Raw genomic sequence first — 23,840 nt, forward strand, 5'->3', positions numbered from 1 at the left:
CAGTGTTAATAAGGATAAAAAATGTATTAAAGTTATTAAAAGCTATGTTGTAAAAAATATAGAATTTGATGATTATATAGATTCTTTAAAAAATTTCAATACATTAATAAGTAGTGGTAGCTAGGGGGTTCCTGTGACATGGTGGTGAGGGGGGTGCGGGTGTGCGGGGGGAAGTGTCTTAAGAGCTGGGGTATATTGGGTGATGAGGGGGAGTGCGGGTGTGCGGGGGAAGTGTCTTCTTAAGAGCTAGGGTTCATTGGGATGATGAGGAGGGTGCGGGTGTGCGGAGGAAATGCTTTGGCTGTGGGGAGTGAGAGAGAGAGAGAGAGAGAGAGAGAGAGGTCCCTCTCACCCTCTCTTTCTCTCTTAGTCTCTCACCCGTCTCCCATCAGTCTAGGGCCCGGATGGTTAATTATCCTACGGGTCCACTAGTTCCCTAAGGCGTACCCCCTCTCCCATGACTCTTGGGCCCGGATGGTTAGTTATCCTACGGGTCGACTAGTTTCCTAAGGGTTACCCCTCTCCCATCACCCTAAGGTCCGGATGGTTAATTATCCTGGCAGTTACCCAGAGAACTTTTTTTGTATTTTAGTTGGTGGAGGAAAAAGTTTCATTTTTCTCCACTAGGTGGCGATCACGAAAATTACTGGGGACAGCTACACCAATAGGGGTCCTGAGCATCTTACGGACTGCCATTTTTTTTTCTTAGACCTGCCCTCGGAGGGTCTTTTCTCCCTCCACATACTTATCCTAGACCCTCCCACTATTTTCCTACTATAGACCCGCCATTTAACTTGATTTCACATTTTCTTAAACCTTGAGCACTAGGTAGATTTTTTTTTCTTTTACACAAGTTAGTAATAATTGAAAAAAATATGCAAGTTAGCATTGCTATTATTTTAGGACGTCCTACGGACAGTATATTACAGGAAATGATTGAATTGTTTCATTTGAATTTCTTTGAAATAAGTGAGCGAGAGCCAGAAGATGTGTTGGATATAGATGGTAAGTTATTATAGATGACCCCATTATACATTTTTTTTTTTTTAAAATCTTCTAATTTTTTTGTTTTTATCAACATTGTTATGCTTCTTACAAATGTTTTTAAGATGTATCAGGGAAATTGAGGAAGGAGGACATACGATTGACGATTCGTATACGTGATCGGAGGAGGAAGAGGAATAGATTCATATGTTAACAAAAATTTAATTGAATGAGATATAATGTTACAACTTGTAAATAATGAAACAAGTGAATCTATTAAAATTTTGTTTAAAACTAAAGTCAATGTTCTTCTTCAAAACTTCCCTAATACTCTTTAACCATTTTTCTCCCCCCTCAAACGACCTCTACGCTATTGAAGGGTCTTTTTTCCTCCACATACCCATTCTAGACCCACCTACTATTTTCCTCCTATGGATCCTTCTTTTAATTTCACATACCTTTCTTGAACCTTCGACACAGATTACTTTTTTCTTATACAAGCTGTCGATAAATATAAAGTGAAAAAATATGCAGTATCAAGTGATTATTAATTTAGCGTATAGACAGAATCTCCAGTAATTCATATAATTACAAGAATAATAGATGAAATTATGCAAAATTTATCACGAGCGGTAAATGAAGAAACAATCGAGACGCATGGAATGGAGTATGAAAATAGTAAGTTATTATGAATGAGATTGCATCATACATTTTTCTAAAATCTGATGATTTTTTACAGTAACACGCTGTATACAACTGTTGATGAGAGGTATCAGAATGATTGAGATAGAGGCAGGGATAATTCCGCAGGAAGAGGAGGAGGATGAGGAGGAGACAACGATGGAGGTAGCAAGGGCTGAAGAATAGCTTCATATTTTAAAATATTATATGTTAAAACTCTTTTTAGTTATATATATATATATATATATATATATGAATTACAGAATATCATATAATAATCCAGACTTATAATGTTGATTGCACCAAACGCTGTAAGCGACAATAATTTTTCATACTGACGTTTGACAGTGACAGGTGCACATTATTTTAAAATCCCCGCTGTAATCGCAGTCGTCAATGGTGTCGCCTGAGAAAATCTTCTGTAGAGAGTATCCATTAGCGTAGAACTGACCTAAACAAGGACGGACGAATGATTCTTACCGAGCGAGAGAGATAGCCATAGGCAATGGCACAGATAGAAATAAGCCTTGGGACGCCTGGCATGCACTGCTATGCCGTAGAAAGCTATCTCTCTCTCGCACTAGCGCGTTTAGAGCGTGATAGACGAACTACTATAATTATCGCGTTCCATTCCCCTATCTTCGCCTAGCAGAATAGAGTATAGAGACCGTGCACACCAACACAATGATAGCGAAGTGCCAATGTATAACTGTATACGTATAAATAAATTACACTCAAAAACTGCGAAAATTGACCGATAGTTTGCGCTGATAGTATGCGTATAAACCAATATACATTCTTATCTTACTGTCATTGAGCTAGTGTGCACGGTCTTTATACTAGTCGGGAAGTCAGGGCACAAAAATATAGCACTTTTCCACTTCGTGCTATAGAAAATTTTAATTGTTTTATGTATAGTTTAGAATGTTCTTAAAGAGCTCCTAAAATCTCGAATACGAAGGAGGTCGGAAAGGTTATTATTACTTCAAAAAAATGTGGAAAAATGCGTTTCTTTCTGGTTTAACTTAAATAACTCGCTTATTATTAATCGTATCAAAAAATATGTCAAATAAAATTTGTTCGTAAGTAAATTTCCAATAAGATAGGCTGGGTTTAAAAAATCAATTTGATTGTTTATTTGTAAAATCATTAATGAAGTACAGGAAGTGGAGAAAAGTTTAAGTAGTGAAAAACCATATAACAAATGCTTGATAGCTACTAAAAGTTCACTAGAAGGTGTCTATTAGTTAGTAGAATTTGCTATAAAAGCCATTTTTTGATTTCTAAAAATGGCGGCCTGTTGCAAAATTATTTATGTCAATATTTTAAGTAGCTGCCAATTTTTTCCTGGCTGTCATAAATTAATGAAACCAATTGCTAAAAATTGGTATTAACGTTATTAACAAATGGTATAAAGAGCATATTTTTCAATAATAAACAAAGCATTTTTTAATTGAAAAAACCCGTTGCTGTCGTCCGATTTTCAGCAACTATTGGATTTTAACTATTGCAACAAAATACATTGTAATGTTTATAAAAACCCATGAATTTAAAAAAAATCATGGCGATTGGAGCAGTAAAAGCTGAGATCATCAAGTTTAACTTCATGGTGCACTACGTCGAAAGTATTTGACCTTTCGACCTGAAATTTGGCACATTCGTAATTCACATATCACCCTGTCACCTAAATTTTTTTCTGAATCTTTCGTTCAATTTTTCTTGTTTGCAACGAAGAAGAATCTGTTAGAATTTACGCGCTCGGTGGTAGCGGTCTCTTCGCTACGTGGCGCAATGGTGGGGGTAGCGCCTGAACAGTGGAGGGAGGCGTGCTGGAGATATTAAACAACTTAATTGAAAAATTTATTTCTACATAACCAAAGGTCGAAGATGGATGATTTTTTTTTTTAATTGTATGTCATTTTTCCGTACTGTCTAGCAATATTTATAAAAATTTTATAAGAGTAGGGCAAGTGTCAGAAAACTATGCTTTTTAACTTATTTGTAATTTTCCATGATTTCGAAATAAAGTACAGAAATGTTTTTAAATTGCAGTTAAATATCATATATTGTTATGGGTTCACACCGTGACAAACTAATTCAAGTGCTTTTGGTACAACTATATTTATTCAGTGCTTGTAGAGTTATTTTACAATGTTGAATTATAAAAATAAATTATAGTTATACAGGTTTTAGAGGTTTTTTAATAAAATGATTATCTAATTGAAGTTAGATTGAATTTAGAGTAACTTGGGAGCTAATGCTCAGATAAAGTCAGATGACTTGTTCTAGTTACTGCTGGGCCTGGACTGATCGGTCAGGAACCGAGCAGTCAAGTCTTTGCCTCAAAATGCATCGATTCTCATGACCATATATGGTATGGTTTTAGGGAATCGATCGTGCGTCAATGGTTATTAAGTCGACCGTGCGTCAATAAGACGATTGTTCTAATAGCTGACTAAGACTTTTGGCCACGCGCACTCTGAGGCCCTGGCAACAGAGAAGTACTGTTGCCTAAGAAGGAGGTTCAGGTTGCATACGAATGACGCCACACGGCGCTTGGTTCAAATGCAAGCGGAGCATTTTTGAATTTAACTAACTTTAATTAATTAAATGTTTTAATTCTAGTTATAGGCTAGTTGATAGAGAAAAGTAGTATAAGTAGTTATATGTATATAACAATATATATTTAACTATACAATTTAAAACATTTCTGTACTTTATTTCGAAATCATGGAAAATTGCAAATAAGTTAAAAAGCATAGTTTTCTAACACTTGCCCTAGACTTATAAAATTTTTATAAATATTGCTGGACAGTACGGAAAAATGATATACAATTAAAAAAAAAATCATCCATCTTCGACCTTTGGTTATATAGAAATAAATTTTTCAATTAAGTTGTTTAATATCTCCAGCACGCCTCCCTCCAATGTTCAGGCGCTACCCCCACCATCGCGCCACGTAGCGAGGAGACCGCTACCACCGAGCGTGTAAATTCTAACAGATTCTTCTTCGTTGCAAACAAGAAAATTTGAACGAAAGATTCAGAAAAAAATTAAGGTGGCAGGGTGATATGTGAATTACGAATGTGCCAAATTTCAGGTCGAAAGGTCAAATAGTTTCGACGTAGTGCACCATGAAGTTAAACTTGATGATCTCAGCTTTTACTGCTCCAATCGCCATGATTTTTTTTAAATTCATGGGTTTTTATAAACATTACAATGTATTTTGTTGCAATAGTTAAAATCCAATAGTTGCTGAAAATCGGACGACAGCAACGGGTTTTTTCAATTAAAAAATGCTTTGTTTATTATTGAAAAATATGCTCTTTATACCATTTGTTAATAACGTTAATACCAATTTTTAGCAATTGGTTTCATTAATTTATGACAGCCAGGAAAAAATTGGCAGCTACTTAAAATATTGACATAAATAATTTTGCAATAGGCCGCCATTTTTAGATATCAAAAAATGGCTTTTATAGCAAATTCTACTAAATAATAGACACCTTCTAGTGAACTTTTAGTAGCTATCAAGCATTTGTTATATGGTTTTTCACTACTTAAACTTTTCTCCACTTCCTGTACTTCATTAATGATTTTACAAATAAACAAAACAGATTGATTTTTTAAACCCAGCCTATCTGATTGAAAATTTAATTACGAACAAATTTTATTTGACACATTTTTTGATACGATTAATAATAAACGAGTTATTTAAGTTAAACCAGAGAGAAACGCATTTTTCAACATTTTTTTGAAATAATAATAACCTTTCCGACCTCCTTCGTATTCAAGACTTTAGGAGCTCTTTAAGGACGTTTTAAACTATACATAAAACAATAAAAATTCTCTATGGCACGAAGTGGAAATTGAAATGCTATTTCTCCCCGACTATACAGTGAAGGATCCTAAAACGCGGTTCCTAAACGCATCAAGGGACGCCATTTCTGCCGGTCATTGTACAGTGATGTCAGTGATGCCAGAATCAAGTTTTTAGCAACAAAAATAAAGTAAACCGCTAGCCAGGAGCAGTATAGAAAATTTGAAGGGAAGGGATATATACTTCTTCTATTCAAATTTCCTATACTGCTGCTGGCTAGCGGTCCACTTTATTTTTGTTTCTAAAAAATTGATTCTGGCATCACTAACATCACTGTACAGCGTAATATAATCAAAATGGCGAAGTTGGCAACGCTGCTCTGAGCCCGCTATACTCTGCACGTTGTACAGTGCAGGCCGCGGTATCGGCACTCGCACTGTAGACTCCCCCCACTACGCGGTATCGTACATGGAGTAGCGGCGGAGCAAACGTCTCGGTAAAAGTTTAATGAATGTTTTTAATAAATGCAAAACTTTGAACTTTATGCGAATGGATCAAAGTTATCGATTTTGATTCTTTTTGTAGGTTGATTTATTTTTTCAGAGAAAACTTCTTCATATACATTTATACAATTATATCTTCAATATCAAAATTTTGGATTATCTGCACAGTCTAGTGTACATTTATTAACCAAATTTTGTCCCAATAAATTGAAAATGTTAAAAATTACTGTGAAAAGCTACTTTGATTATCAGCAAAATAATTATTAGATTTTAAACATTGTTACATTAGGCACTGCGTCAGCAAAGCAGCGTGGCTCAAAAGGTCGACAAATATAATTGGGTTAGGAGAGAATGCTGAATTGCGTTGACAGAGCCGACGATACAATCGAAACGTCGGTCTTCGAGCGGCGAAAGATCGACAAGGTCAGCGGGATTCGTGGTATTTCAAATAGAAGGGAAAATGTCTCTTTGTTAGAGTTCTGATTTGTGTGACTGGTAATTGTATTTCGGGTTTATCTTACGGTTCAGTTTGATGTATAATTTGCAGTGGTTGTCGTAGGATGTTGGCAGATTTCTGGACGGCTGTGGTCGTCGTAAGAGATTGGGCAGATTGTGTGGTTGCGGTAGTCGTCGTAAGAGATTGTAGGTTTAAATCGTATTGGTTTTATTTCTAAAGTTCGCGGATGTACGAGTGACAATTAATACTTAGACTACCAGCACTTCGTTGGCCGGGCGAAGATAAGTGTTGAGCTATCTGCTCCGTAATGCTCGGACGCGACTCGCGGTAGTGAGATGCACAGGATAACTGAAGTTTGGTCGGTCGGACCGGATTATAAATACGAAATTTTTGGGGGGGGGTGGTGCAAGACCCCTTTTGCCTCGCAACACTTTCCAGCCTACGTCTCACTAGGTCGGATCGTTGATCGTCGTCCGAGCATTGACGCACCCAGCCGGGAATTTCGGGTGTCAGCATTGAGCAACTATCTTGAGCTTCGTGCTCCGCCAAGTGACCGGAAGTCCCGGTGTCGAAACAACAAATTCAACACTTTTCTTATAATTTCTTATTTCTAACTAGTCTACTTATTACTATAATAACCTATACTGGGTTTAGAAGTACAGGGAACAGACCCCTACGTTACAAAATCAAGTAGAATAACAGCAATTATTTTCTTAACAATAGCTTCATTATTTACAGATAGATTTGCAAATAAGTCCAGTTGCGGAATCAACGCTGGAGAGTTTTGCAAAATGGGCGGAGAAAATAAATCCAAAGAATGTCCATCATCCTAATCATTATGATGTTGCTGCTCTTATAACCAGGTATTTAATTATATAAATGTAACGAAAGGATCTTTAAAGGGTTTATCATTTTAATCGACGCACGCGAATTATTTGCATACCAATAATCATATAAAAAATGTTTCAAACAAAAGTTGTTAGACTTTGAGGAAGAATAAAATGGTATCTTTGATTTGACCTTGAAATGTTATCTGAACGCTGAATGATGGCCATCTTGTAATTTTTAATTGGAACACCCTGGTTTTTCTCACATATTCTGAAAACTGATCTCAAAAGTTATCTAGAACACTTTATCATTGTCTCATTTAATTCAGATATGAACTAAATATTTGGAATATAAATTGCATTTAGGTGAGTATAAGGACTCACCCGAATATCTCTGTTAATCGAAAATAACTAATTAAATAGTAAAAGAATGTTTAATACGGAAATTGATTAACATCACTAAAAACTAATTGAATAAATTTTAAACAAAATATTGAAAACATTTGATGCTAAATTTTAAATATTAGTTAAAATATATTTATAAGTTTGTGCGCGAAACATCGTTTAAGTAGGCTCCAAACCTGTGGTCAGATGGGAAGGTTTTTTCTCGAAAATGAAAGTTTCAAAAGACAATTTGAAAGGACAAGGATTCTTTATTTGAATAAAAAATTATGTACAAAATATATACAAAAAGAAACGGAACCGCTAGAACACGATTTAGAATAATTGCACTCTAGGGAATTTGTTCCCGTAAAATTCTAGGGACTTACTTCCGAAGAAGTTTCCCCAAAACCCAGAGAAAACAAGCTCCCTAGATAGGATCGCGGGCTTACAAACTCCCGGACTGGAATTTCTCTGGGGTATTCCCCAGCAAAATCCCCAAACACGGGAGGAATCGGAGGTGGAGAAGTGGTTTAGGGAAGGGGAAGTCCCCTTACCCCGCAGCCTCCTTCTCCACTAGCTCTAGTGGCTCCGAGCCATCCCAACCCCTAGGGTGAATTAACCCCTCCCTACTACCCGACTCTTGCGAGAGCCCTGGATGTTGGGGTAGAAACGCTGGGTCCAAGTAAGGGAGGCAGTGTGGTAGGGAAGGAGAGGGTGGATATCTCCCGGGCAGTCCCCGGAGAAGTCTCTCTTAGGAGGGAGGAGAGTGCCGCAGAGGGGAAGTCCCCTCCTGGAAGGAGGTGGGTGGTGGGTGATACTTACCAAAGTAGTCGACCCGTCGAGTTCGCCAGTGTAGGCGCTCATTTGCTGGCCAGTGAAGACGCTGCCGTTGAGGCGTCAAAATTTGCCGTGTAGGCGTGGTGCCGGAAGGCGAGAAAAAGCTGCTCTGATGCTGCGGCTGCTGGAGTTGCTGAGCGGTTTGGGCTGCGATGGGTACTTATCAAGGACCCATCTATATAATTCCGCGGTACGAAACTTGCCAACAAGAGAGCTGCTCGTGGCGCTGGCCACCTAGTGGCCAGGCGCGCAAGTCGTGCCGCTGCCGCGACGTGCCAGGGCCAGTTGACGTGCAAGCGTGCCGCGGTGAAAGATAGATAGAGACAGATAGAGCGGCTAGACGCTGTCGGTCTAGCCGTCTACTGTGAGCGCGAGAGAGTTGGGAGATATAACAGAAAAATGCGGAATCTACTTCTCAACATTTTCTGCTCCTCCCAATCTCGAACAGTTTGTCTATATTAATTGTTTGGCCACAAAAAATATACTATTGAAAAGTTGATCGGATGATATCCTCTAATAATTATAGGAGAGGAGGACTCTAGGTGACAAAATAACGCTGAGAAAATCTGGTAGAAAATCTGTTTATTCAATATCCAGGGAATACAGAATACAGAGAATAAAATTCGCTCACAATGGAGACTGACTATATCGTAATAACTCACCCACAATAATACACTGACTAGCTACGTAATCCCAACCTTGAATAAGACCACAGGTCCCCCGGTAGGATACCTTGCACCTGAGATTCCCAGGCAACGAAGTAAGAGCAGAAAGGACGACGTTTTCCTGGAGACCAAGAAACCGACGAGGAAGAAGAATTGCGAGGTGGAGTCCTAGTGGTGTCGCAGGAAGGTTGAGGAATGGCTAAGCTACTAATTATACAAAAGTTTGACACACTTTAGAGCCTAGACTGACTGAAACGAGCCGCGCTTATCACGGAACTCTTGGGCAGTTATATATACAATGGGCCCAAATCATAACAGCGAGAGAGAGAGAGCTCCTCGCCGTGGGCCACCTATCGACCTCTGTTGGAGGTAGGACCAAGAGAGACAGAGTGTGAGCGAGAGCGAGACTGCCTGAGAGTCTCAGACCGCTCGCACCGACACTCCAATCTCCAACATATACAAATTTACGAGATTGAAGGGAAAAACTTCTCAGTTTCTCTAGATGATATTTCTCACATTTCATCAGAACTTCACCCTCTAAAGATCTCTCTGAAAGATCGAAAATTATTATTTCGAACATAAAATCGCCCACTCTTGATGGATCCGGTTTCCAAAAATTGGGGGTACCCATTTATAAAAAAACTTTTACCTTCAAATGACCTTAAAAATGAACCCCAGAAGCATATTAATTAATACAGTGCGATGACTAGTGAAGCCAGTCGGGGTCTAAAATGCTCCCCCACTATGCCTCCACAGACTCACCAATACGTAGAGCTACTGAAACATCCGCAAGAACATGCCACTACTACCTCTCTAAGCGTCACGCATACCATTACTGCGGTACGTGCATTTTTCGGTCTCCTCCATTTAGCTTCGGTATATTTCGAGCAGAAGAGATAGCGATATAGTCTTTTCGGAAATCTCTTTCTCGCGCTCGATTTTCGCTCATTTAATCAACGATCCAAGCCGAGTTAGTCGAAGCAAAAATCTTTTCGGCCACATTTGATAAAAGCTGGCGATACTAAATGTATCGTGATAAAATATTTATAGGCAGCTTTTTTGACTAATTTCATTTTATAGTAAATAAATAAATGGATTATAATACGTAACATTAATCAATTTTGTTATGACTTATATGTTACGTATTATTGTTGAAAGGTTTTATTTTTTTAAATTATTATTGAATGTAGTAGGTTAATTAAAATAAAAAATATCCTAATGATTAAAAAATATTGAAAAAGTTTGCATTAAACCTGCTTAAATAGAACCCAAAGCCCATGGAGATACTAGGCAAGCGCCTTATCATCTGCGCTACTGCACCTATTCGGATGCTCATTGGTAAAGTCGTATGTTAAAGCTATGAAAGTTTTCTCTGTTAGGTTCAGTTAACAGAAGAAAATATAAGTTATAATCATGTACGTAATTATTGCGTATGTCTTTTCATAATGAAAAGAAACATTTTTTTTTTACATATTTGTAAACATTAATGACTTTAACAGCTTTAGCTTCAAAAAGTGACACCAACATTACAGAGAATACTTTTGAAAGCGGTAGATTTAATAGTAAGCAGCTTAAGACTTGTATTTGGGATTTAGTTAATTATTTCTATTGTAATCTTTTTATTTTCAATTATCTCACATATTCGCTATGTGCACACCTACACGTTGACAGTCAGGTAAGAATGTGTAGCAATATACATAAACAAAAAAAGTCCGGCAAAAATGACAAAATTTACCGACAGTCAGCGCTGATATTATGCATATGCATCACTACACATTCTTACCTGGCTACCAATGTGTAGGTGTGCACATAGCGAATAAAAAAACGATCAATTGTTCTTAATAATTATACGCGCATGGCTGACAGAAATGAGACGATGTAGACAAACAAAGTATTTATGTGGCATATATACTGTATTAAAAGACTATTAGAAGATTAAGCTTATATTTAGAGTAAATAGAATAGAGCTACATCGTCCCATTTCTGTCAGCCATGCGTGTTTACTTTTTAAGGACGATTGATCGTTTTTCTATATATGAGATAATTGAAAATAAATAGATTTCAATAGAAATAATTAACTAACTCCCAAATACAAGTCTTGGGCAGCCTTTCTTAAATCTACCGCGTTCAAAAGTATTCTCGGTAATGTTAGAGTCACTTTTTGAAGGTAGAGCTATTAAAATCATTAATGTTTACAAATAAGTAAAAAAAAAATTTTTTTCATTATAAAAAGACATACAAAATAATTATGTACATGATTAAAACTTATATTTTCTTCTGTTAACTGAACCTAACACAGAAAGCTTCCATAGCTTTAACATCCGACTTTACCTCTGAGCATCCGAATAAGTACCGTAGCGCAGATGAAAAGGCGCTTGCCTAGTATCTCCGTGGGCTTTGGGTTCAATTTCTGCGGATTCATGCAAACTTTAAAAATTTTTTTTAACCATTAGGATTTATTTTATTTTATTTAACCTACTACATTCAATAATAATTTTAAAAAATAAAACCATTCAACAATAATACGTAACATATAAGTCATAATAAAATTGATTAATCTTACCTATTATAATCCATTTCTTTATTTATTATAAAATGTAATAAGTCAAAAAAGCTGACTATATATATTTCATCACGATACATTTAGTTTGGCCAACTATTATCAGAGCTGGCCGAAAAGATTTTTGTTTCGACTAACTCGGCTTGTCTAGTTGGCTGAGGGGGGCATCCATTTAAAATGTTTTTAAAAAAATCGATTTTTATTTCATATTTCGAAAGTATAATATATTGAGAAATAACTGAAAAAAGGAAAAATCGAAATATTAAATATTTATGAAGTTACTGCAAATAGTCGAAAGCGCTGTACGGGCCTGCAGATGGTATACTACGGAAGCAGATAGTCGAATCGTTTGGGGTAAAACAGTATAATACCTTTATTGTTCTATTAGTTTTTGCGTAACCCTTATTGTATAATGTGTAAGAGCAGGTATACGAAAGGATCGCGCCTGGATTCGCCGATAGATCGGTAAGTTACCAAAAGTAATAGTTTTATTATATTGAAACTGTAAACGCGATTATCTCGAAACTGCTCGTGCTGTAACTCAAAAATTTATTGATCGATTTTGATGAAATTTTGGAAGGTTTATGTCTGTAGTATTATCGGAAGGATAAACCTCAAGTTTTGCTGATTTCGCGTAAATAAGTTATTTTTTAAGGTAAAACTTATCGAAAAAATAGTCGAAAACTGTAAAATTTCGTTAAAAAGCCTCCATAATTTTTGTTTTTATACTTTTTTATCATTTTTGAGGTTTATCCTTTCCGTAAATATGTTACAAATTAAAGCCTATTTTGTTTTTTTTTCAGATCAATAGAAAAATCGCTACGGTTGGAGCACTTTTCGATCACACGAAAGACGCATCGAATATCTACTCTGTCGATCTGCCATTTTAAAGAAAAAATATATTTCTGTAAACTTTAAGCCACTAATAAGATGATGTTGAAAATTTAAAACCATGTGATTATTTCATCACCTTCAAAAAAATTCCAAAAAAAGCATTTATTTTTCAGCATCTAAAGAGATTGCCTCCCTTAAGGTGGATCGAGCGCCAATGAAATTTCTTCAGAATTATTTAAAATTTTAAATGAAGGTTATTTAGGCATAGAGGAATAATCTACTAAAATTTGGAATGATGTTACCGTTGATATAAGGAAGAAATAATTATTTGAAATTGGCACTTTTAACGTGTAGCCTAATGGGCAATCAACACATTTTGATGAAATTTATGATGTCCCGTATTGCAATGACTGCACAAAGCAAAAAAAACTGTAGTAATATATTTTAAATTATAAGCAATTATTTAATCACTGAAAATGTGTATATTACCTATAATAATCTCCTATTATTACTCATGAAAAATTTTAAATCTCGTACTTGTCTACATTCTGCATGGAAATGTGGCAGCTACTCAAGTCATATGCGTATTCCTTTTAATATAATTGTTTCAAAAAGATTAATAAAACTGAATAAAAATAACACTTACATTATTTATTTGTCACAAATTGATTTTCTATCATAACCAGAATAAGTAAAGTACTATTTTCCATTTTGTAACAACCTACAACTCTATTTGAATAGAGAGTCGTGCTCGAACCACTTAAACGAACGAAGATCGAGCGCGAGAAAGAGAAGTCCGAGAAAACTATACCTCACTATCTCGTACTCGAAATATACCGAAGCTAAACGATGGAGACCAAAACATGCACGTACCGCAGTAATGGTATGCGTGAACGGTTAGAGAGGCAGTAGTGGGGTGCTCTCATGGATGCTTCAGTAGCTCTACGTGTTAGTGAGTTTATGGAGGCAGAGTGGGGAAGCATTTTAGACCCAATCTGGCTTCACTGTACAATGACCGGCAGAAATGGCGTTCTTTGATGCGTTTAGGAACCGCATTTTAGGATCCTTCACTGTATACTCTATTCTGCTAGGCGGAGATAGGGGAATGGAACGCGATAACTATAGTAGTTAGTTTATCTCGCTCTAAATGCGTGAGTGCGAGAGAGAGGGCTTTATACGGCATAGCAGGGCAAGCCAGGCGTCCCGAGGCTTATTTCTATCTGTGCCATTGCCTATGGCTATCTCTCTCGCTCGGTAAGAATCATTCGTCCGTCCTTGTTTAGGTCAGTGCTACGCCAATGGATACTCTCTAAAGAAGATTTTCTCAGGCGACACCATTGAAGGCTGCGATTACAGCGGGGATTTTAAAATACTGTGCACCTGTCACTGTCAAACGTCAGTATGAAAGATTATTGTCGCTTACAGCGTTTGGTGCAATTAACATTATAAGTCTGGATTATTATGTGATATTCTGTAATGCACATATATATATACATATGTTAATTTACTTTTAATTTTTTAAACCAATAAGTTATTGCCATTATAGAAGCCGTGTCTGACTAACTGCCCTTTTCAGGGCAAAATAAACTTTTCAAAATATGTTTGGAAGCAGTAGCAATGCTTCCAAATAATTAACAAAAAGAAAAGATAGTAATGCTTTTAAAACGAAAAAAAAAAATATCTCCCGCGGGATTCGAACCACCGACAAAAGCGCTCTAACTAATCTTCGAGGCAAGCGACCTAGCCACTGAGCCACGAACTCTTCATGACCATTGATCAAGATTTCTTCAATGTAAATGATATTTTAAACTGAAGGATATTGAGATATATTATTATCAATGTGTAACGATTATAAAAATATTTCTCTAATAATAATTAGTTAAGTGTGCGCGTTTAGGATATTATTCTATACATGTTAAAATTTAAAAGAAATAACTCTTCTTAGTCTGATTAATAAACGAGTGAATTTTATTAATTAAAATTATGTTATATTTACAAGAAAAGTTACATAAGTGGAAACCAGTATATTCTTATATTTAAATGAGTTTCTTCTATAATGGCAATAACTTATTGGTTTAAAAAATTAAAAGTAAATTAACATATATATATATATATGTGCATTACAGAATATCACATAATAATCCAGACTTATAATGTTAATTGCACCAAACGCTGTAAGTGACAATAATCTTTCATACTGACGTTTGACAGTGACAGGTGCACAGTATTTTAAAATCCCCGCTGTAATCGCAGTCTTCAATGGTGTCGCCTGAGAAAATCTTCTTTAGAGAGTATCCATTGGCGTAGAACTGACCTAAACAAGGACGGACGAATGATTCTTACCGAGCGAGAGAGATAGCCATAGGCAATGGCACAGATAGAAATAAGCCTCGGGACACCTGGCTTGCCCTGCTATGCCGTATAAAGCTCTCTCTCTCTCGCACTCACGCATTTAGAGCGAGATAAACTAACTACTATAGTTATCGCGTTCCATTCCCCTATCTCCGCCTAGCAGAATAGAGTATACAGTGAAGGATCCTAAAATGCGGTTCCTAAACGCATCAAGGGACGCCATTTCTGCCGGTCATTGTACATAATAAGAAGAAATGGGGCGCAGGATTGAAAGTTAGAGGAAAGAGTGAGGAAGGCAATGGTGGCGCTGAGGGAAGTCTGGGGAATAGGGAAGAGGCTTTTTGAATGGGATGTGGGCAGGAGGATGTGGTTAATTCACAGACTGATTTGGTCGGTGCTGTGATATGGAGTGGAGATATGGGGATGGAAGGAAAGGAGATGTGTGGAAGGGCTGAATGATAGGAGGATGAGGTGGATATTGGGAGTGGGGGTAGTGACGCCGGGGTACATGGTGAGTGAAGAGGTGAAGAGAGGAAAGTTAAGGGCAGAGGAAGCAAGGAGAGCGTGGGAGTTTGAAGAGAGGTTAAGGAAGGGAAGAGGGAGCAAGTAGGCGAGGATGTGTTTGAGGGAGATAGAGAGTGGAAGAAGGGATGGAATAGTAAGGTCTAGGTGGGAATGGGAGAGGGCAAGTTTTTTAGAGGGTTATTGGGAAAGAGGGGTGGAGGGAGAAGAAGGAAAAGGGAAAGACGAAAGTGAGGGGAAGTGGGAGAGGATAGTAAGCGTTATGAGAATGGAGGAGAAGGAGGAAGTTTGAATAAAATTGTGAACAGCAGGTACAATGGATGGTATGAGTAGTTGATGGTGAAGGGGGAGCCGAGGTACTTAAAGGATAAGGGAGATGAAAAGAGGAAGAGGAGGATAACGAGATTTAGGCTGGGAAATGACATGATGGAGGGAAGGTATTGGATGGAAGAGGAGGAAAGGATGTGCAAAGTATGTGGGTGGAGAGTAGAGAGCTGGAAACAGGTGTTGGAGGAATGTAGGGGTGGAGAATGTGTAGTGATTGGGGGAGTGGGGAAGTGGGGGATAAGTTCAAGGAGATATTTAGGGATGATGAGAGCGATAGTTGGATGAGGGAGGAATTGGAGAGGAGGAAAAGGATGGAAGGAGGAATGGATGATGTAGGAACGAAGTACGGTATGAGTGGAGAGTGTGAAGGAGGAAGGTTGGAGAATAGGATTAAGGAATGAATGGTCTCTCTCTCTCTAAGGTGTGAGTGAATGACGGGTGTGACATAAGGAAGGGGTAGAATGTGGGCCACGATGTCCCACATTAGTACTTAAGAATTAAATGTAAGGCTAAATGTAATAGATATAAAGAAAATGTATGGCGAGTCTATTATAAGATTGAAACGATGTGTGCATGGAGAGAGGTCTATTTGTACCCCGCAAGGGCAAATAAAGCAACTGAACTAAGAAAGACAAATTTCCATTGGCCTTAACGGGATCCCTCAAGCTCTCTGTAGCCAACATTACGGAACGAAAAATGAGATAGAATTGTCCAGCGTTATTTTTCGACTGATTGTAATGATTTTGGGCTTATTGGAATCGTTAGGACTCGCACCTTGTCATAAATAAACCGTATTTTCCAAAAAACGTAAAAAAATATAATTGTTTAAAAATTCGCATTAATAACATTTAAACGTAAAACAAATTGAAAAATTGGGCATCTTTATGACGAGGTACCAGACCTAACGATTCCAACAAGCCCACAAACATTGAAATCAGTTGAGAAATAGAGCCGTACCATTGTCCCGCGTTTCTGAGGTGGACGAAAACCAAAAATTTTTAGGAAGGCAGCTAGGCTTCCTCCGCCCCTCTCGCCGCTCACGCTAACGTGTTCCCCCACTCCAGCATCGAAACTTACTGCGAAACTTTCCTCATATTTACGCTATTCCCCTATCTGTAGCTATACACATATAAATACCGCTAAAATAATTTTGAGAACATTTCATTTCGCCGATATAATGAAATTGCTAAAAATGCAATTATCATTTTGAAATAAAATTGTAGAAAAGGAGATTTCGTAATGCTTGAAATATAGGGCATACGGCGAAACGCGGGACAATGGTACAGTCGTATTTTTCAACAGAATATGATGAGACTAGTAATAATTAAAGCCATTCTTCATGTAGATTGTCCTAAAGAGCTCGCATTTTCGATAAAGCTTTATTTTTTCAGCTATGAACGTTTGAAGTTGCACGGCGCACAAATACATATTTCTTCTCTCGCGTAGATCAGCTGTTGCGCACGTCCATCTTCAATCGTTCATAACTGGAAAACTATAAGCTTTATCGAAAAAGCGAGCTCTTTAAGACAATCTCCATGAAGAACGGCTTTAGTTATGACTAGTCTCATCAAATTCTATTGAGAAATACGCCTGTACCATTGTCCCGCGTTTTGCCGTAATTTCAGGTCTTCAAGTGTCACTGACTCGTTCATTCTGCTATTTATTTCGGAACAAATAAAAGTACGATTGCACATTGAGAAATTACATTAGAAGCTCTCGATAATGTACATGCTGCTATGAGTATTTCTTAATCTTATGAAGCTTGTCGTAGAAGGTGCAATGCAATAAATTTAGAAGGGCAATTTCGCGATTGAAAATAAGACCCACGTACATACATGCTAAACGCAATGTGTGTTTGTTTACAGTACACTCCACGAGTCACTAACACAGTCACACCCGTATGCATGTAGGCCTACTATGCTGGTTTACATACGCTGGACAAGGCAACAAGCTGCAGAGGGGAAAGGGGAAGCCAACTTTATTTACTCCGAGTACGCATCATGTTACAGTTTGCATTATAATGACCAAAAGAAGCGTTGCAAAATTATGAAAATATCATAAAAGCGTCTCCCCTTTTCACGCTCTATTCAATGATGCTACCCAAGTTGTTGGTGCATTTTTACTTTGCTCGGAATAAATAGCATAATGAACGAGTCAGTGACGCTTGAAGACCTGAAATTCCGGCAAAACGCGGGACAATGGTACAGGCGCATTTCTCAATAGAATTTAATGAGACTAGTCATAACTAAAGCCGTTCTTCATGTAGATTGTCCCAAAGAGCTCGCATTTTCGATAAATCCTATAGTTTTCCAGTTATGAACGATTGAAGATGGACGTGCGCAACAGCTGATCTACGCGAGAGAAGAAATATGTATTTGTGCGCCGTGCAACTTCAAACGTTCATAGCTGAAAAACTATAAGCTTTATCGAAAATGCGAGCTCTTTAGGACAATCTACATGAAGAATGGCTCTAATTATTACTAGTCTCATCAAATTCTGTTGAAAAATACGACTGTACCATTGTCCCGCGTTTCACCGTATGCCCTATATTTCAAGCATTACGAAATCTCTTTTTCTACAATTTTATTTCAAAATGATAATTGCATTTTTAGCAATTTCATTATATCGGCGAAATGAAATGTTCTCAACATTATTTTAGCGGTATTTATATGTGTATAGCTACAGATAGGGGAATAGCGTAAATATGAGGAAAGCTTCGCAGTAAGTTTCGATGCTGGAGTGGGGGAACACGTTAGCGTGAGCCGCAAGAGGGGTGGAAGCCTAGCTGCCTTCCTAAAAATTTTTGCTTTTCATCCACCTCAGAAACGCGGGACAATGGTACGGCTCTATTTCTCAACCGATTTCAATGTTTTTGGGCTTGTTTGAATCGTTAGGTCTGGCACCTCGTCATAAAGAAGCTCGATTTTTCAATTTGTTTTGCGTTTAAATAATATTAATGCGAATTTTTAAATAATTTTATTTTTTTCACGTTTTTTGGAAAATACGGTTTTTTTTATGACAAAGTGAGAGTCCTAACGATTCCAACAAGCCCAAAAACATTGAAATCGGTTGAAAAATAGCGCTGGACAATTCTCCCTCGTTTTTCTTTCCGTAATATTGGCTACAGAGGGCTTGAGGGATCCCGTTAAATTGAGGTATGGAAGATAATGAGTGGTACAAATATATAAAGACGGTGCAAAGGGGCTTGAATGCCATAGTAAATCAGTCTACAGGTATTACACCAGCAGAATTGATTTTTGGGGTAAAAGCACAATCCATTCCTGAAACACATATTTTAAGTGAGATACAGGCTAATTTAAATCGATTATCATTAGAAGAAATAAGAAAACGAGCGAAGAAAATGATCGATTGGGACCAGATCAAACAGAAGGAGTTCTACGAATCCAAAAGATCGAAGGCACTGAATTTTTCATTAGATACGTTGGTGTTGGTAAAGGTTACAAGTGTAGCAGCAACTGGGGAAAGTAAAAAATTACTTCCTAAGTTTCGTGGCCTTAAAAAATTGTGGATATACTGCCCAACGATCGTTATAATCCGGGAGCCAGCGACAGATTTTTGCGACTAAAATCTTCTCAACCGAAAATTCGTAAAATGATTAAGTTATTTGTGCCTTGAAGCCTGGAGAACTTCAGCTGCGGCACCGTGGGTGGATTGAGCGGCAGTAGCCTCCCACGCACGTAAAAAAAAAAATACTTTTAATTATAGGGCCATTCCACGTCAAAACAGACAGATTTCGGATTACAACACCGATTTTTTTTAAATATATGTTAATATATAAGAAAATACAAGACTTTTGGAGCTAGTTTGAGTCAAAAATCTTTTTTCGTTTCGGAGATACGACCTGTCAAAGTTTGCAGTTTTACTTTTTTTGGTAAAAACACGTAATCTTTGAAAATTTATATCTCCTAAACGAATAAAGATAGAAGACTCTGGCTAGGACGAGTGTACTCAGAAAGAATCATACTTTATTAGAAAAATATAAAAAAAATAGTTTGTTTTAATTGGTTAAAACTATTAACTATTAAAATAAACAATTGAATTAACAAATGTGTTGTCATGCTCTGACAATTATAAAAAAATATCAGGAATGTTCCTTGGAATGTCCTCTACAAAGCAAAAATTAAAACGCGTATACTCTCGTGGTGTTCATAATGAAACAAAATATTTTATCACGACGCGCACGGCCAGAAGTGTCGTTCGAGCAGCGTAAACCGGTGAGGCGCATGTGTAACTGAGCGCGACCAGTCTCTACATGTCGGAATCCATCAATCTATGAATAATGCGAGTTAATAACATGTTTTAATTGTTTGTTTATGTTTTTATAACTATTATAAATTAACAATATATTTATTGTTATTCTGCTTTATAAGCAGTCGTTACTTATTTACAATATAATTAGAAATAAGACATTTGAACATGGCATTGAATATACAAATTATATACTAATTTATATTTACTTATTTTATTAAATTATGGCGAAGAAAATATTATGAATATGAAATTTCTGTACTGAAAATATTTAATAAACTTTTACAATTGTATAATTATCTGATTGAGGAAAAGCTTTAGTTTGTAATTGTGTCTTTGAATCTATCGTTAAAAATGCATGATAATTTCTAGTTCCTTTTACCATTCTCACTTTTCAAAAAAATCTCGTTAAAATTATTTTGATACTTATTAAAACACTTTGTACGAAATTTTGTTGAAAAGTGAAAATAGTTAAAGGAACTAGAAATTATCGTGCATTTTTAACGATAGATTAAAAGACACAATTACAAACGAAAGCTTTTCCTCAATCAGATAATTATACAATTGTAAAAGTTTGTTAAATATTTTTAGTACAGAAATTTCATATTCACAATATTTTCTTCTGCAATAATTTAATAAAATATGTAAATATAAATTAGTATATAATTTGTATATTCAATACCATGTTCAAATGTCTTATTTCTAATTATTTTGTAAATAAATAGCGACTGCTTATAAAGCAGAATAATAATGAATATATTATTAATTTATAATAGTGATAAAAACATAAACAAACCATTAAAACATGTTATTAACTCGCATTATTCATAGATTGATGGATTCCGACATGTAGAGACTAGTCGCGCTCAGTTACGCATGCGCCTCACCGGTTTACGCCGCTCGAACGACGCTTCTGGCCGTGCGCGTCGTGATAAAATATTTTTTTTCATTATGAACACCACGAGAGTATACGCGTTTTAATTTTTGCTTTGTAGAGGACATTCCAAGGAACATTCCTGATATTTTTTTATAATTGTCAGAGCATGACAACACATTTGTTAATTCAATTGTTTATTTTAATAGTTAATAGTTTTAACCAATTAAAACAAACTATTTTTTTTATATTTTTCTAATAAAGTATGATTCTTTCTGAGTACACTCGTCCTAGCCAGAGTCTTCTATCTTTATTCGTTTAGGAGATATAAATTTTCCAAGATTACGTGTTTTACCAAAAACAGTAAAATTGCAAAGTTTGACAGCTCGTATCTCCGAAACGAAAAAAGATTTTTGACTCAAACTAGCGCCAAAAGTCTTGTATTTTCTTATATATTAACATATATTTAAAAAAAATCGGTGTTGTACTCTAAAATCTGTCTGTTTTAACGTGGAATGGACCTCTAAATAGAAAAACATATCAGATGGCTGTAAATCGGGGGAAAGATTGTCAGCTGATGCAGTGATATGTTCTTAAAAATATTTTTATTTATTACAGTTTTTATGAGCTTTCATCTTCACTTTGGCTTGTGGCACTCTCGTCATCTTCGTCTGAATCATTTTCTGAGTCGCTTTCGAAAATATCTGGTACCATTTGTTCCTCATCAATATTATCATTATCTGTAAAAAGATAATAAAAATAAAAGGGTAAGTACATAAATATGAGCATAATGTAAGCGATATAATAGAAATTAATAAATTTATTTACCTTCTTCGGGCTGAATTGTAATTTCAGTAATAGTTGTTGGTAGCTGGCTTCCAGTGAACCAAGTAAAGTCATACTTCCCTCAACTTCTACCCAGCCATAGTCTAAAGGACAATTGTCGGTTGGAGCTTTTAGGTGAGCGTGCGACCAAATTTCTCCGTTGAAACATGCTCTTAAAAATTGTTGGTATAATTCTGCTTTACATGGCGGTATAGCTGAGCCGTCAATGCTTTTTTTAGTTAAGCGGAAAACACCGTCGTTATCGAGCAGTTTATACGTCTTTTGAAACATTGCTACCCTTGCATCATCAATGGTTTTTAATTGCTTAAAGCCATAAATATTACAGACGAACTCTTGGATTTTGGGGAAAATATCTTCCTTGTTGTCGGATTGCGTCGACATCTTGATGAAGCTTTCGATAAAGTCATCTGAATTACTCATGACAGAAAACGGACGTTTTTTGCCTTTTCTAAAAAAAGCCGGATTAAAATCACATCTTGTAATCGTGTGAAAAGCTGGTAGTGCTGCACTCACATTACTTCCTAGAGTTTCATACAATTTGGATACATTAATAAAACGTTGGTGGTTTTTAACATCAACTTCCATAAATATTTGCAGATTACTTAGAAGCTTATTCATATTAGCTAGCATTATAATTAACACGTTCGTATCGGAACAACGAATCGTTACATTTGCATCGAAGTCCAATTGACGAACGTGAAAAACCATTGAAGTGTCTGCTTCTTCATGAGCAGGGCATGTGAGTGCTTCCTCTATAGTTCTTGTAACTTTTCCGTCGCCTACAACGTACTTATAACATGCGTCTGAATTTAAAAATATTACTTTATTACCAATATACGGTGCCATGTAATCTTCCGCCCAATTGTCAATAAAAAATGTTACAAGCGCTTCTTTAAAATTAAGATTTTTTAATTCAATCATGAAGTCTTTTTTTCGCACTTGGTCAGGACCATCGATACGGAAGTATGCTTGTTCCATACCTCGAAGCTTGCGTTCACTATCTTTGATTGATGGAAAAATGTATCGATCAAAGGCAATTACAATGGTTTTTGCTGTATTCATACATATTGTCTGCAGCATCTTTTTCGAAATATTACCAAAGTTACTTGGCACATCTTTCATGAAATGTAACAAAAAAAATTCATCGTAAATCATGACATCCGTGATTTGAGACGGCTCAGATTTCACTTTTATTTCTAATAATGTCATTAGCGGCGATTTGTCAGTTTTGCAGATTGAACCGTCCAAATGACACATAGATAGTGGTACTGGCGTTAATGGATACGTAAGAATCTTCTCTATATCGATTTCTTTTTCAAGCGATATATAAAGCAGCTGATCAAATAAGTCACGCTGCATTCGCAGCTCTGTTTCCTTTCCGGCAATCGAAACTTTTTTCTTGTCAACAATATCAGCAAAAGTATAATACTTTGACTGCGAAATAGCTTGTTCAAATCTGTTTGGGTTATCTACGCACGCTTGAATAAAATTTTCTCGTTTTTTGTTTCCCGTTTCTTCAACATTAAGCAGAAAATTTGTTACTTGTTCGGGAGCTGCCTCGCCTGTGGAAATGTTGTACAAACATTCTTTATTCAAATCCTTTGAAAACGGATTAACGTTGCGCTTTACTCCATCAATAAATGTCTGAAGATATGCCGTGCCTCTTTTTATACGGCTTTTTTGAAGTTCTGCTATTACATCTTGCTTCTTTGTCAACCCCGTTTTCTCTAGTGTATCGCTAATAATTGTCGATCGTATCGTATGGCTCCGACACAATCGCTGTCTACCTGATATTGAACTGGTTATGTGGGAAATTCCAGTTAGCTTATTCGCAGCATCAGCATTTATAGTCTGTTCGAGAGTGAGATCTATTGGTTGTTTAGAAAAAGATTTTATTGTTCTTTTAATGACAAAAGACTCCTTTTCGAATTGCAAACGTAATCTTGGATGTGTCTCATTTACTTTTAGTAAATTATCATGATATTTGACTAAATACCGCGAATAATTGGGTTGATTAAATACAAAAACTAAATTAGTTATTTTTGGTAAAACGAATGTAAACATGTCGAAATTGCCTGTGCGGATGCTCCTATTCAGC

At 36.5% G+C, this 23,840-nt stretch overlaps 1 protein-coding gene across 1 annotated transcript; it reads right to left on the reverse strand.

The window, feature by feature from the left end:
- Positions 1-20,913: 20,913 nt before the first annotated feature.
- LOC136775855 (uncharacterized) lies at positions 20,914-22,720 on the reverse strand. The gene is given in 6 exon segments (XM_066730995.1): positions 20,914-21,038; positions 21,252-21,288; positions 21,385-21,488; positions 21,538-21,636; positions 21,725-21,802; positions 21,805-22,720. Coding segments are annotated over 6 exon segments (1,359 nt in total).
- Between the last annotated feature and the right edge of the window lie 1,120 nt (positions 22,721-23,840).

This window comes from Prorops nasuta, unplaced genomic scaffold (assembly GCF_024137725.1).
Source record: "Prorops nasuta isolate Cenicafe-Biocafe unplaced genomic scaffold, Cenicafe_Pnas_1.2 PNAS00002, whole genome shotgun sequence".
NCBI classification, from domain to species: domain Eukaryota; kingdom Metazoa; phylum Arthropoda; class Insecta; order Hymenoptera; family Bethylidae; genus Prorops; species Prorops nasuta.